At 37.0% G+C, this 14,457-nt stretch overlaps 1 protein-coding gene across 1 annotated transcript in view; it reads left to right on the top strand.

Moving 5' to 3' along the window:
- Positions 1-13,888, top strand: part of LOC309673634 (DNA excision repair protein ERCC-5-like) — a gene marked incomplete at its 3' end in the record, with an annotated part of 31,182 nt that extends 17,294 nt beyond the window's left edge. The window contains exons 11-24 of the mRNA XM_082485476.1: positions 427-602; positions 1,103-1,218; positions 2,025-2,117; positions 2,920-2,980; positions 3,863-4,006; positions 4,894-5,101; positions 5,373-6,320; positions 6,725-6,957; positions 7,340-7,459; positions 8,131-8,344; positions 9,893-10,037; positions 10,881-11,083; positions 11,947-12,029; positions 13,337-13,888. Of these exons, the coding sequence (XP_082341602.1) occupies positions 427-602; positions 1,103-1,218; positions 2,025-2,117; positions 2,920-2,980; positions 3,863-4,006; positions 4,894-5,101; positions 5,373-6,320; positions 6,725-6,957; positions 7,340-7,459; positions 8,131-8,344; positions 9,893-10,037; positions 10,881-11,083; positions 11,947-12,029; positions 13,337-13,888 (3,296 nt within the window). The remainder of the gene's footprint in view (positions 1-426; positions 603-1,102; positions 1,219-2,024; positions 2,118-2,919; positions 2,981-3,862; positions 4,007-4,893; positions 5,102-5,372; positions 6,321-6,724; positions 6,958-7,339; positions 7,460-8,130; positions 8,345-9,892; positions 10,038-10,880; positions 11,084-11,946; positions 12,030-13,336) is intronic.
- Between the last annotated feature and the right edge of the window lie 569 nt (positions 13,889-14,457).

Below are 14,457 nucleotides of genomic sequence, written 5' to 3'. Positions count from 1 at the left end.
AGAGACTTTTTAAATAGGTTCCTTACACAAGTGTTGGGCTGTAAGATTTTGTTCTTTGTAAATAAATGTGCTGCTCTCAGTAGGACTGTAAGATGAAAAAGTTTAAAATACTTTTGCATCAACTTTCCTTTCATACACACTTGGTTAAATGCTGGGAAGAAGTTACCCTTCATTTATTTGTAAAAGTAACTGGGGAGGTACTACTTGCTGCACAGTTGTTTCAACTCTGCATTTTGTCCAGGGTAATATGGGCAAGAATTTATTCTTCTCTGAAAGCTTAAAAGTATTTGGATAACCTTGGCTTTGATAAGCTAAGCCTGGAACAGTGGGCAAAAGCCACTTAGTCAAATATACGCACTTTATAGAAACTATTAATATGGTATATGTGTAAGATAGCACATTTTTTCCCCTTAACGGTTCTTTAAGATATCAGTATTTGGTTGAACCAAGCAATAAAGGGAGCCAGAGATCATCGTGGTAATTCCATACAAAATGCTCACCTCCTCACTCTGTTTCATCGACTCTGCAAATTACTGTTTTTCCGAATTCGGCCTGTCTTTGTATTTGATGGAGAGGCACCGCTTCTGAAAAGACAAACTTTGGTAAGTACATTTGCTGAGTCATTTCAATGCAAAATAGGATAGGTCTGCTGATACAAAGTAGCCATTTTCAACTTTCTTCTTATTCTGCTTGTGATTCTGGGCCATTAAGATGGAGAGCTTGAAGTGCACTGCTGTGCAAGTGTTCTTTGCAATCCCAGTCTTGGTTAGCTGTTGGACCATGAAGCAGCTCCTTTTTGATATATTCAGGTTTGATTTGTGTGGAAAGCAGATTGCAGAGAGGTAGGTGATGGCATAAGCCTGGATCTTGCTCCAGAATGGACCTGAATGCAACTTGTGCAAGCATTTGTACCCAGAAGCTGAAAACTATTTCCGAGTCTCACAGAGGAAACTGACAGAGAAAGGTTTAGAGGATTTGAAGGCTATGTCCTCATTGATATAGTATGAATTAGGAGTTGCATACATAATTATAACACTAATTCACTGGATATGTATCTTCAGCATCCAACAAAGTCTTGTTGGTGTTAATCTTATTTTCACAGGCTAAGCGGAGACAAAGAAAGGAAGTTGCCATCAGTGATTCCAGGAAAACTACAGAGAAACTCTTGAGAACATTTTTGAAGAGACAAGTTATCAAAACTGCTCTTACAGGCAAAAGGCAAGAATAAAAATTCTTTTTCCCCTGTTTGTAAGTGGCAGGTAAGTTTTTATGTAGCTATGTCCTGGTTTGAGGTAAAACAGGACCAATTTTCTATTCAGTAACTTTACTTTTTAGCTCAGCCTCTTCTAACTACTGAAATTAACAGCATATTATGCAGAGACTGTTTGCTTTCAGAGTGATGAGACCTATGTTTATAGCTGTTGCCCAGGCATGGTATGCAGAGAGGCTCTTGCTTATATTTACTGCTATAACAGCCAAGGCAGCTAACTTTGTTACTTGCCCTGTTGAAGGGTCGGAAGTGGAAAAGCGTAGAGTGGTTGCATCTGTGGGGAGGGGCAGACAGGACAGGTGACCCAAAATTAACCAACAGGGTATTCCATCCCATCTGCCTCATGCTCGGTATAAAAGCTGAGGGATCAAAGAGTCAACATTCTTTCTTCAGTGGCTGGCATCCGAGGAGGACTCTGTTAGTCTGCCTTTGATCCAGATCCCCAATCCAGTTCCAGAATCCAGTTCCCATCCATCACTGAGTCCAGTCTGGGACTCTCCCAGTGCCAGCTGGTGATGTGATTGTCATTCTGGGAGCTTGATATGCTTTTGTATATATTTAATTATTTCCTTTCTATTTTATTATTAATGTTAAGTAGTTTGGTTCCTTCTAAACTCCTAAGTCTGTCTCTCTCTTCTTTCTCTCTTTGGAGAGGTAGGGGGGAGAATCTGTCATTCATCCAGTGGCTGGTTCGGCCCAAACCACGATAAGCTATTAATCACTGTTGTGATGTGTTTTTTTTTCTTTCCCTAAGCAATGAAGCTTTGCCCAGTATTACACAAGTCCGAAGAGAAGAAATTGATGATATCTATGTATTGCCTTCTTTAGAGGATGAAGAGAAGAACAGGTAGGTAGAATTAAGAAAAATAGCTTAAATGGTTGTAATAAACTCAGATAAAAATATAAACCACATTTTTTGACGTTGCTGAAAGGCCTTTGACCTATGAGATTCCATAATGTATAAAGTATATTTCTTGAATTTACATTTTATTTCAGTTTCCTTTTGGAGAGTTTGGTTTATAGCTCTGGATACAGAAGCTTTCTAGTTATTTGTGGGAAAGAAACAGAAGAAGCTTTCAGTCCACAGATGAAATTCCTGCACTGGATTCATGTTTAAGGATGAAAGTGCTACCTCAATCTCTGTGGTCATACTATATGACTAAATGGAACTGACTGTTCAAGATTTGGTAGCTGGTGTGTGGCAGATTGATTGTGGTTTGCTTCCCCTCGTTCAGTACAGTAGATGTGTTCAGCAGAAGTAGGTTTTGTATGTACTTGTCAAACTTGTGACTTCTTAAATAACACTGAGGGGGAATGTGGAGCTATCCATTAGACTATCCTGTGCACATGTTATGTATACTTTTATATACTTTTAAATGCTGACCAAATAAGAATTGGGTAATGATTTAAACAGCAACAGTTGTCTCAATCTAGTTTTCACTGAGATAAGTCTGCCTTATTGCTTTCTGTTGAGATCTTTTTGACTTGTGTATGTATGTATATGTCTATATATATGTGTGTTCTTTGATGTTGTGTGTGAATTTTTGTACTCATTGGTAAAGGGATGACTAATGTCCCTTTGCTTAAAATAGGAATTTTATTTTCCTAGGTAAATATCTGTATCTTTTGTTTTCTTTGTGATTTTTTAGCTCAGAGGAGGAAGATGAAAAAGAATGGGAAGTGAGAATGAGCCAAAAAAAGATGTTGCAGGTAAGCGCATCCTAATTCCCCTGTTGCTGTGAACAAACCTGTCATTCATGCTTAAAAAACAAACCACAAGGTTAAAAAAAAAAGTGTTTGGAGGTGTAGTTCTTACTATAGCATTACTTATCAAGTAAACAAGTTATTTTTAAGTACTCTATGAATTCCTACTAACAAGGAAATAAAAATGTAATGGTCTCCAGTACAGTACAGCAGAATAAGAATTTCATATGGAATTTTTTTTTTTCCCCTGATTACTTTCTCTGGACATGTGGAGAAGAAATTCCATTTTGTAATGATACAAATGAAGTGTATGCATTTGTGCACATGTGTATGAATATATAAGACAGCATATTTAACAAAATTCCTGTGCTTCTACGAATGCGAATTGATGTTGAAACACCTTGATCCTTGAGTTTTCACAGATAAATTCTGTATTCCCTTCTGATATGCTGATCTCGTGGGAAACAGAGAAAAGAAGTATATAACCTAAAAAGGCATAATGAATAATAAAACTATCTCTGCTTTCATCAAAGTAAAAAAAAAAAAAAAAAAGAAAAGCTCTTGGAATTACTATTTATCTTTGAAGTAGTTCATGTTCAGAAGGAGAACCTCTTTGGAAGGATAAAATCAGACTAACTGAGGCTGTAGGACCTGCTTCTGTGATTAATACTAAGTATGTTTTTGTATAGTGTACATCAATAATTATGTACTTTATTAGCTTGTAGTTACCTTTATTTTTTTTCTTAACTGTTCTCTTAGTATAGAAAGTAGCAACAAAGATTTTTGTGAGTGTTTTAGTTGTTGTTTGAAATGATGCTCTAAATATTTTATTGTTCTTGCTGTGCTGTAATATAAAATACATGTTTATGTTGTTTTCCGTTTTCATAGGAAGAGTTATGTGAAAATCCTCATTCTGTAGATATTGAATCAGAAGACTTCAACAAGCTGCCTCCGGAAATAAAACATGAGATCTTGACTGATATGAAAGAATTTACAAAACGAAAAAGAACATTATTTGAAGCAATGCCGGAGGTGATACTTAAAGTATTTTTCAAGCCATCGGAATAGAGCTATTGCCATTAATGCAGATGAAGGCTACATAAGAATATCACATCTGGAAAGCTTTCCCCCCAGGCCTATTTAATAAGAGATGTTACATTGAGGGGGGAAAAAAAAACCTAACAGAGCTTTCCCATGGGTGTATTCAGAGTCCTATCTCTTGATTTCCACTAAAATTGGCAGAGCTTAATTCGGTTTGGCAAGAATGGAAAAAAACATGCTGTGTCTCATGCCTCATCAGCGTTACGCCCAAGACTTCAATTGCAAGAACATACCACTGGTGTGGATAAACCAGGCTGAATGAACACAGCTTGAATTCCAAATGCTCAGGCTGTTAGGGGAGCTGACAGCTGGGAAAAAGCCTTTGTAAGTTAGGTAGATATTAAAGCCATTCGGAGACAATTGGGGAATCGTGTAGCGCCACTTCTACAATAGCTTTTCAGAGCACAGTTAGATTTTTAAAGCACAATATATGTCAGATGAAATGATAGTTTATGCCCAAGTGTAAGCTAAGAACCATCATCTAAAACCATCCATCTCTGCATTCTGTTATAATGGCATTGTTTTTAAGATGGGGGCCAGCCTCATAGCCAGCTAAGTTTTATTGGTCACATCACTGAGTCTCATTGTGTCTAGTCAGCATTCAGAACTACTTAGTGGTGCATTTTAGAATTGTTGTGTGTTACTGGGCTAGTGTTGCTGTCGCTTTGGAGTGCAGCCATCAGTAAAAGACAAATGTTACTTGCTTAAAGGAAACTCTTAAAGGCTCTCCAGAGCATGGTAAATAAACTTGCTTAAAAGGCGTAGCTGGTGGCATTTTATATAAGTTGACTTGGGCTTTTTTTGTTTTGTTTTTTAAGGAGTCCAATGACTTTTCCCAGTACCAGCTTAGGGGTTTGCTTAAAAAAAGCAATCTCAATCGGTGCATAGAAAATGTTGAAAAAGAATTGAATCAACAGCACTCAGGTGAAATCCAAACACAATATGAAAATGAAGGTGGTTTTGTGAAAGAAGTGGAATCTAGGAGGGTAGTCTCTGAAGATACGTCTCACTATATCCTAATAAAAGGTATGTCAGGTCTTAATTTTTAAAACCTGTTGTTCAGCGTGTGCAGTCTGCAGCTGTCAGTTTTAAGAAAAACCTAAAAATTGTTTACAGTTGCACATAGCTGATACTTTGTATGAAATGTCTGTTACTGTTAGACATAATTAACTGATCTGTAGACATGTAGACAACTTGTTTATTAATCTTTAAATCGTGGTGTTAATTATGTAAAATGGAATGTTAGTATAAAGCAGTTTTCTACTTAAAAAAAATTAAACAGAAAACTTTCTTTCAGGTATTCCAGCAAAAGAAGCTACAAGTACAGACTTGGAAACTACTGCAGGACCCTCATCAAAAATGCTTCAATTTACTAAACTGAATAAAATCAATGAGTCTCCTGCTAATGTAAAGCTAGTTGCATCTGACAAGTTGCAGACAGAGAAAGATAACAATGTGACAGCACCACCCTCTCCTCGGACTTTGCTTGCTATCCAGGCAGCTATGGTAGAAAGCAGCTCAGAAGAAGAACTGGGGGATGAAGATGGAGGACGACTGAACATTGACCAGTCTGTAACAGAGGAAGGCAGTGTGTCTCCAAGAACACTACGGGCAATTCAGCAAGCTCTGAGTGAGGATGATAAAAGGGAGGAAGTTGTTACTGTTAAAACTGTTGGAGTGTTACCAGAAAGATCAGAAGCAAAGGATTTTCTGCTTAGTAGCTCCGATGAGGACGATCAGATTCCTGAAGTTAAGGAGGCAAAAAAAATACCTACATCTACAATTCATTCATCAAACCAAGTGATGATGCAAGATGCTGAATTTGAACAAAGGAGTCAGGAGTTGGAAAAAAATCATATTACACCCAAGGACACCAGTATATCCAGAGCTGAAAATTATTCTTGTATTGACAATACTAAAAAAGGCAAAGAAGATGTAGACAAAGAAGAAAATGGTCACAAAATATACTTAAATTCTTTGGGAGATAAGGATATAAACTTGTGCATGCAGAAGCCAAGCTGGTCCCCTGTACAAACTAGTACAGAGGCTTTGATTCATGCTGAAACAACAGACCTTTCTAAAACTGAGGAGAACTTGGAAATTTCTGAAAATAGAGAGGAAGTAATTTCACAAACAGAAGAGAATGTATCTGAGGTACAAAAGGATATTAGAGTTTTTCCAGAAGCAAAAAGTCCTGAGGAGGAAAGAGAAGGGGTATCACAGTCTGAAGACAGTGATTCTGATGGTATGTGCTTTTTTTTTTTTTTTACACAATTAGAAAGAGATAGGACCTTATTGTATTTGTAGTCAGTTGAAGTTAACCTTTTCTCCTAGCAAGAAATGCTTTAAAATGCATTTCTTCCTACGTATGTAGGAGGTGGGAAGAAAATCTGGTCTATGTTTTTCCCCTTGGTGTTATGTTTTGTTGTTGAAACCTGAGTATACAATACAGAGTCAGGAAAGCATGCTGTTGTATACATTGAACTTAACTGGTGTATTAATGGTCAACCATGCTGTTTCTGTAATTTCACAATCCTTATATCTATTTACTGCATATAGAAAAGAAAATCACTGCCCAAGTTAAAAACGTGTACAAATACTTCTTTTTAAACAAGCAGCAGGAAGTTGAAATCTATTTTCCTTTAATAGGAAGCTTTATTGAAGTGGATACTGAAATCGGCAGTGAGGCTGAGTTTTCTGCTAAATATGATGAAAAATTGGGTGATGAAACAGCACTTCCAGAAGTGGAGACAGACAGATGTGATATTGTTACACAAGACTTACTGAAGGAGTCTGACGAAGTGCAGTTGGCAAACAATCAGAACGTTGAAAGAGATGATGATGGTAAAGATGCGGCAGATGAGTGGCAAGACATCAGTTTGGTAACTCCTTGTTATTTGTTTTGAGCTAGTTAATGAAGTGCTCTGTCCCCAAGTAGTTTTTAAAGAAAACTGTTGGACAGCTTCTTACTGTTCCATTACTTTCTCATGTACATATTTAATTCTGTGGGAACTGATTTATCTTTAAAGCTGATTATTAACTGTAATCTCTCTGAAATCGGAGGGAAACTTTTTAAGGTTTTAGTGCTCTGATGAATAGACCTATCTCTGGTGTTGTAATTTACTGCATTACAGAAGCTATGACAACTTCTGAGTGTGACTTAATGGAGCACTACTACTAGAATAATTATAGTTGGAGACTTAGTGCTTTACTTATTTAAGTATACCTAAACTGTTGAAATGATGAAAAGCTTTTATTTTTCAGGAAGAACTAGAAGGATTAGAAAATGACCTTTCTGCTGAGCAGAATGCGCTTCAGGCTCAAAAACAGCAGCAGGAACGTGTTGCTGCTTCTGTAACAGGACAGATGTTCTTGGAAAGCCAGGTAGTATTTGTTGAATCGTTTTGATTTGATATAGTATGATGTAGTTTCCCCCTCCACTTCAGTCAAACACTCTCTCAAAAGCTGTTAGTAATGTTGCTTAATTACAGATGGGGGGATATTTAATTGAGGTTAAATAATGTATTCCATAAAAGCAAATTGTGTAAAATCCATCAAAATACATGTATATCGAAACATCATCCAAAGGTTGACTAATCTCCCCACTGTTTCCTGAATGATATGTTTCTGATATGCTTTCATACTATTTTCTGATTAATTTTGGGGGGTTGGTTGTTTTGTTTGTTTTTAACCTGCGTGTTTGTTTCATGGAGCCCACATAATTGTAATGCATGGACTTTTCTCCATGTTAAAGTAGAGGTTATGGAAAGCACAATACTCAAGTATGCAGCTAATTAAGATAGCAGATTCTGTAACTGTGTAGTAATAATGTGATCAAGTAGTGCTTGACTTACGTGGCTCTATCTGCATGAGATGAGTAAGTGGGATTTCCCCCTTGACTCAACTGTGCTAGGCACTTTTTAGCGGTAATTAAGATTTGCTATGAAATATTCAATATCTCCCAAGTATGAATCTAGCAGTTACATGCCAAGCAGAAGTATAATAGAAGTTCATTTTTCAGATGATATATGAAGTGATTTCTCTCTGTCCTACAGGAGCTTCTCCGTCTGTTTGGCATTCCATATATTGAAGCTCCAATGGAGGCAGAGGCACAGTGTGCTATATTGGACCTTACTGATCAGACCTCTGGGACAATCACCGATGATAGTGATGTTTGGTTATTTGGCGCACGACATGTTTATAAAAATTTCTTCAGTCAAAACAAATATGTAGAATATTATCAGTACGTTGATTTTCAAAACCAGCTAGGTAAGCCTCAGGTATTGATTTGTTAGATACAGTCTTTAGTAAGACAGTGCTGCCATGTATCCGTCTGAAGTTGTATTTCCTACAGAATTTTGTGTGTGTTATTGCAATCCCTATTCTTTGGAGAGTCTCTAAAAGCGTTCAGTTGGGTTGCTATTTTTACTGCCAGGTGACCTCTCTGAATTTGCAGCTGTTAGTTACACTTGTATTTAATAGACTGAGATAGTGTGATGGTCATCAAAGCTGGAGGTATGAACTATGGTACCAGCTTCTGGGTAAATGTCAGCATGACTTTTCTGATGTGTGGGAAAATTATATTCTGATACCATCAGATTTATAGTCTTCTGGAAATGGAAGTTAACTTTGGACATATTGACACATAACGTGTTAGAAGAGGATCCAGCATACGTATATGCTCTGTAAAAGGTTATTTATTTAATAACAGCTTTTTTCTTCTTTTCAGATTGATCTTGTTGCTAATTATGTTGAATTATTAAACTTCAGTGTCACATGGTGTATTAAGGGAAATATGAGGCAATTTTAAGTTTTTCTTATGCCTTGTTTAAGCAGAGTCAGTTTTAACATTTTTAAAGTTAAGAGAGGCTATAGACTTTGAAATAATATATTAATATGTCTTCAACATGTAAAATTTCACGACATTTTTCACCACATAAAAATATCTCTTTGATTTCTTCTCCCAGCAAACTGAATGAAATATTTTTTTCCCTACTTAGGTACGCTACTGTAGCTTACTTGGAAAGGATTGCTGTAAAAGCATGTGTAGGATTTTTAGCTGTTATTAAAGTAATGAACCAGAGCTCTTATTTATTTATAGGGGAAAAATAGTCACCATCGATCTTCATGTCACATTCCTCTGCAGTCTTGTACTTTTACTTCTTTTCCATGCGTTGCACAATTCTTCTTTCTTGACAGCTGATGGATATCCTGGCTAGCATGCCGATGGTCTTAATTTGTGCGCTTAGACATTCGTCCCTCCTTTTCTCCAATGATTTTTTTTTATTATTATTATTTTTTAAATCTAAACTCCTGAGGCTAGTCACTTAAAATCAGTCTTGTTGCCTCAGATCTTATAGCGTACCAAGTAGAAATGGTCAGCCGAGTTCTTCCTTCTTTCTGGCTGTTTCACCGGTTCTTTTGGTACACTTAGTAACTGCACTAGGACAGAGCAAAAGGCTTCCAGTCAGCATTAGATGAGAACTGGAGAATTGGAGAAATACATGTAAAATGTTGTTTTTATTTTTTTCTTAGAAACCCAGAATTTCCCAATGGTCTTTACATTGTAGCATTTTAATTTTGGCAAGATGTATTTGCCAATTTAGCACAACTATTGGTGCTTGAGCTAGCAGTAGCATTTTGACACTGCTCCAGAATATAGTTTAGCAAATTCTGATGTTGGATTAAATATAATTTTAGAGAGTAGATGCCTTTGTGTTCTTTTGTTTTTTGCCTTTCAGATAATATTTTTTAATTTGTAAGAGAACATATGCTGAATCCGCTCGTTTTATTTGACTTATGTGCTTTCTTTTACAGGTTTGGATCGAAACAAATTGATTAATTTGGCATACTTGCTTGGAAGTGACTACACTGAGGGCATCCCAAATGTCGGCTTTGTAACAGCGATGGAGATTTTAAATGAATTTCCTGGGCATGGCTTGGAACCTCTCTTAAAATTTGCGTATGCTTCATTGTATTTTGCATTTTTGTTTCTCCATAATGTGAATATTACTGAATCTACTTTTCTGCTGCTTAAGCATACAACAAAACATATGGCCATCATTGACCATCATTAAGGAGACTAAGTTAACTGTAAAATATGTGACTCCGTTATATCGCTATTTGAAATGGCAGGTAAATAAGGTGACACGATGATACAGCAATTACAGTGAGACTAATGAAGACAATAGAACAGCTGTAGAACTGTGCGACTGCCTTTGAGTTCATTGCAGAGCTGGATCCATAGTGGAGTGGAGGTTTATTCTCCCTGAGTTTGTGAGAACGTGCTGTAGCTTGCTCATAGAGAAAAGAGTCATGATGAGTGAGAAATGGATGACCTGGAAAGAGACAGACAGGTAGGCTGTGGGGAGGAACAAGATTTGAAGAGGGCCAACCCAGATGAATAGGCAATGGCGAGGATGGTTAGAAGTTTGTCTTTTGCCCCTTCCTTTTTTTTTTCCCCTTCCTTCATACCAAAAACCCTTAAAAAGTGATCATTTTGTGTGGAACATCTTCCCCAAGTGAGGCTGACTTTGGGGCCTTCTGTTTAGCAGCTTATGGGGAATCCAGGTGATGTTTGCTACTTTGGCTTACAGTGGCTGCATTTACTGTGTATGTTTTGTTTTTTCTACTTTCAGATTAGATGTCCCTTTTGACATTTTTTTTTTTTATTTGGAAATTTCCTACCTCATCTCATGTAGTAACTGAAGGATGGAGGCTAAGGCTATTGAAATTAACATGGTAGCTCTTGATATTCAGAGTTATATTTTGTGGAGGTAAATGAATACTTTCCTCTCTTTTTCAGCGAGTGGTGGAATGAGGCTCAGAAGAATAAGAAATTGAGACCTAATCCACATGATACCAAAGTCAAGAAGAAACTGCGGGAGCTGCAGCTGTCTTCAGGTTTCCCAAATCCAGCAGTGGCAGAAGCATACCTGAAGCCTGTGGTGGATGAGACAAGGGGTTCATTCAGCTGGGGGAAGCCTGATGTAGAGCAGATCAGAGAATATCCTTTAACTATGTGGCAGGATTTGTTAGCTAAAGGTACTTGGATTAAAGTTTGTAAAGCTACTTAGTAAGTCAGTAACGGACTGTTAAATTATTAACACCTCATTGATGTGAGGGTCCCCCCCTGCCCTGTCTGCGTGTGCTCTGCTACAATGATCCCATCTCTGAAATGGAAGGGAATGCAGCCATGCATGCGTGGCACTGAGGGCTGCTTCACTTTGCATGCAAAGAGAGTCTCGTAGCTGGACTGACTAGTTTGTTGTGATGTTATGTTTCTGTAACTGTGCTGTGCCTATTTCTAGACACACTCCTGTGCACACTCCTAATGTGTTTCCCATCTTTCACAAATAAGTTTCAAAACCTAGTCAGAAATAGTGACTCAGTCTGCGCTTTGTCCCTACTTTTCACTGCATTTCTTGCAATAATGTCTACTTATTGCATCCATTGCAGCTTGAGTTGCAGTGCATGCAGAGGTAATAGTGTTCAAAACAGTAAATGAAAATCCCAGTGCGTGCAAGTGTAAAAATAAAGTTTACTTAGGTATTTTGTTTTATGGCAGTACTGTATAGCCAAAATGAGTTCTGTCTTCACTGAGACGCTTTTGGAAATGTTGATATTAGAGAAAAGGTTCTGTAACTAATGGAGATGTAACGGCATGATTAAGATATGTGGCTTAATACAAGAACCATCTACATAAGTCAACTGTAACAACTTAGAGTATTTTCTCTGGTTTTGTTGTAGAAAAAGCTCTGAAGTAGGGTAACTTTCCTCCAGACAACATTTATTTGAGGAATTTTCATTTTATGTGTTTACAAAGTACTAGTAAATAGCCATTTTGTAAAGTTCCTTAACTTTTTGCACGTTCTGTCAGGATCACTTTGGCTGGACTAGGACAAAGATAGATGAAATCCTTTTGCCTGTGATGAAACAGCTGAACTTGCAGCAGGTAAAGTATGAAACTCTGTATTTAAGTGTAACTGGAAAATTGTAAAAGAAGAATTTTAAAGTGAACAGCGAGGCTTTACTCTATAATACATTTCTCAGAAACTGTGATTTCACCATTTTTTTAAATCTTAATATATATATATTTAAATGTTGTAAAACTTACTTCTCTAGACTTCATTTCTGTCCAATTTGTGTGTGCTGTGAGGCACTCTACATAATTTCAGTTGTTGGCTTCAAACATTGTTATCTGTCAAGCACCTACCTCAAGTCCAGGTTGCTGTTTGTTCTGGATGTAGCTGAAACTACAGGTACCTGAAGCGTCTTTAGTACTTTTAAAAGACAGCATGCTCTCTCTAAAAATTATTTATTAAAATGCCCCTGAGATTTTGGTGAAGTGAGACTGACCATTTGGTACCATCCATATCCTTTGAGGAGTGCAGACTGAACTGTTGAGCAAGTGCTCATTAATAATATTACTCTAATTTCCAGATAAATGTACTGTCAACTTTAATAAAACTTAAAAGTGAATAGTGGTGCATGCTGTGATACTGTGAAAATCAGTTGTAAAACTGACCACCGAAGGTGAAATTCTTTTCTCCTTTTGCCATAAGCAAGATATATATGTAGTCTAAACCAGTGTTCGCGTTTCTCTCTATCACTCAAGAGAGTGAAAGGTACTAAACCCTGTAGTTAAATCTATATACTTTCAGACTGATTAGAATATCTTTGGAAGCGTCTGTCTCTCCTAGAAAATTTTAGAGAGGATATAGAGGACTAGTTTAGTCTATACAGCAAGCCTGGCTGTGGTTGAGTAACACAGACCCCTTGTGTGTGACGACTACTCTTAAATCTTTGTACTGTAGCAGCATGCCTTACAATGAACTTGAGGCAAATGACAGCATTTTATTGCACTAGCGTATGCGAATTAAAGTGCACTTAGAACATTTGCTTAATAAACATTCTGTTGTTTTAACAGCTTGAAGCTGAGGATGTGTTTGTAAGGACATAATAAGAGCACTACAGAGATTCTCTGTATTAGGGTTGAAAATAGAAACATATGCCAAATCATCAGCAGCACAATGTTTATAAAATTTCATGGGAGTTTGCTGTAAAGGTTCTTGTTGCACAATTTATAACAAAGTATAGGTATTACTATGATCATCTTGTTCACATCTATTTGCATGCATATTAATTTCATTAGTCCTTTGTCTTGCTTTAATTTGAAGTGCTTTATAGTATAGCTGAAATAACAACTGAATTCCCATCCCCAAAACATTCAAAGGTGTTTCTCTGTTTTATTTTTGATAGACTCAGCTTCGAATTGACTCATTCTTCAGACTAGCACAGCATGAAAAACAAGCTATTAAAAGTCAGAGACTGCGCAGAGCTGTGACTTGCCTGAAGAGAAAAGAAAAAGAAGAAGCTGATGAAATTTGGGAGGCCACTGCTGTTATGGAGACTGAACTTAAATGGCACGAGGGAAGGAAAGGGGAAAGTACTGCAGGCTGCACAAATCATCAAGCTGTGGCAACAGAAGTCCAAAGTAGAAAGAGAAGAAAACATTCAGATTCCAAAAAAGAACACTTGCATGGAGGTGGTTTTATTGGGAATTTGCATCTTTCAGAAACTTCTAGTGACTCCTCAGTAGAGGAATCAGAAAGCGGAGATTTAGGCAAGAGCAAAAACAGGAAAAACATTTCTGCAACAGAGACAGCAGACTATAAAGAGAAAAAGGAGTGCTGTAGTTCAAGTGGTGAGGATGAAGAACTGGGAAACATGGTCATGGTGACTGCCAAACCTGTGTTTGAGGGCAGAAAAAAGAAATCGCAGAGTCAGAGAGGAAGAAGGAAGAAGTCTTAAAGAAAAAAAAGTCTTAAAAAAAGACTGTGTGTGTGCAATTTTTAAGACTTAAGCTTTGTAAATATTCTAATGAATTTTTGATTAAAAAAAATAATGAATTATCCCTATTTGTCCTGCATTTTGTGTCCAGAACTTAAATATGAGGGATTTTAAACAGTGGAAAAAATTTTAGCACATTTACTCATCAAGACCTCGATTGGACTTGATATGTTTTGAGGTTTTAAAATTGAGCCAAAACGTGATGTCTGTTCATCTGCATTCTAACTGAGGTGAGATAGCTGTTAAAGTCACATGCAATCTGTTGTTTCCTAAACTTCAAATTTAGAAGAAATTTTGAGAACTACTCCGTTTACTTCTGGGTGCGGAGAGAAGGAAAATTAGTTCAATTAGTGTAGTTTTCCTTATTCCCTTCATTATGCTTGTCTTGAGAGTTTTGTGCTCGAAGTAATGTTACTTATCGAACCATTTGTGAGACAATGTAAGCCCTTGTAAAATCTCACAGAAAATCACACAGTACAGTATGTCTTTGTGTAATTTGAGGTGCAGTAATTGTGTTCTGAATGTAAATG

Source organism: Vanellus vanellus (genome assembly GCF_965231255.1).
Source record: "Vanellus vanellus genome assembly, chromosome: 1".
Lineage (NCBI taxonomy): Eukaryota > Metazoa > Chordata > Aves > Charadriiformes > Charadriidae > Vanellus > Vanellus vanellus.
Note: the sequence above shows the minus strand (reverse complement) of the source record. Positions and strands in the feature narration are given on the sequence as shown.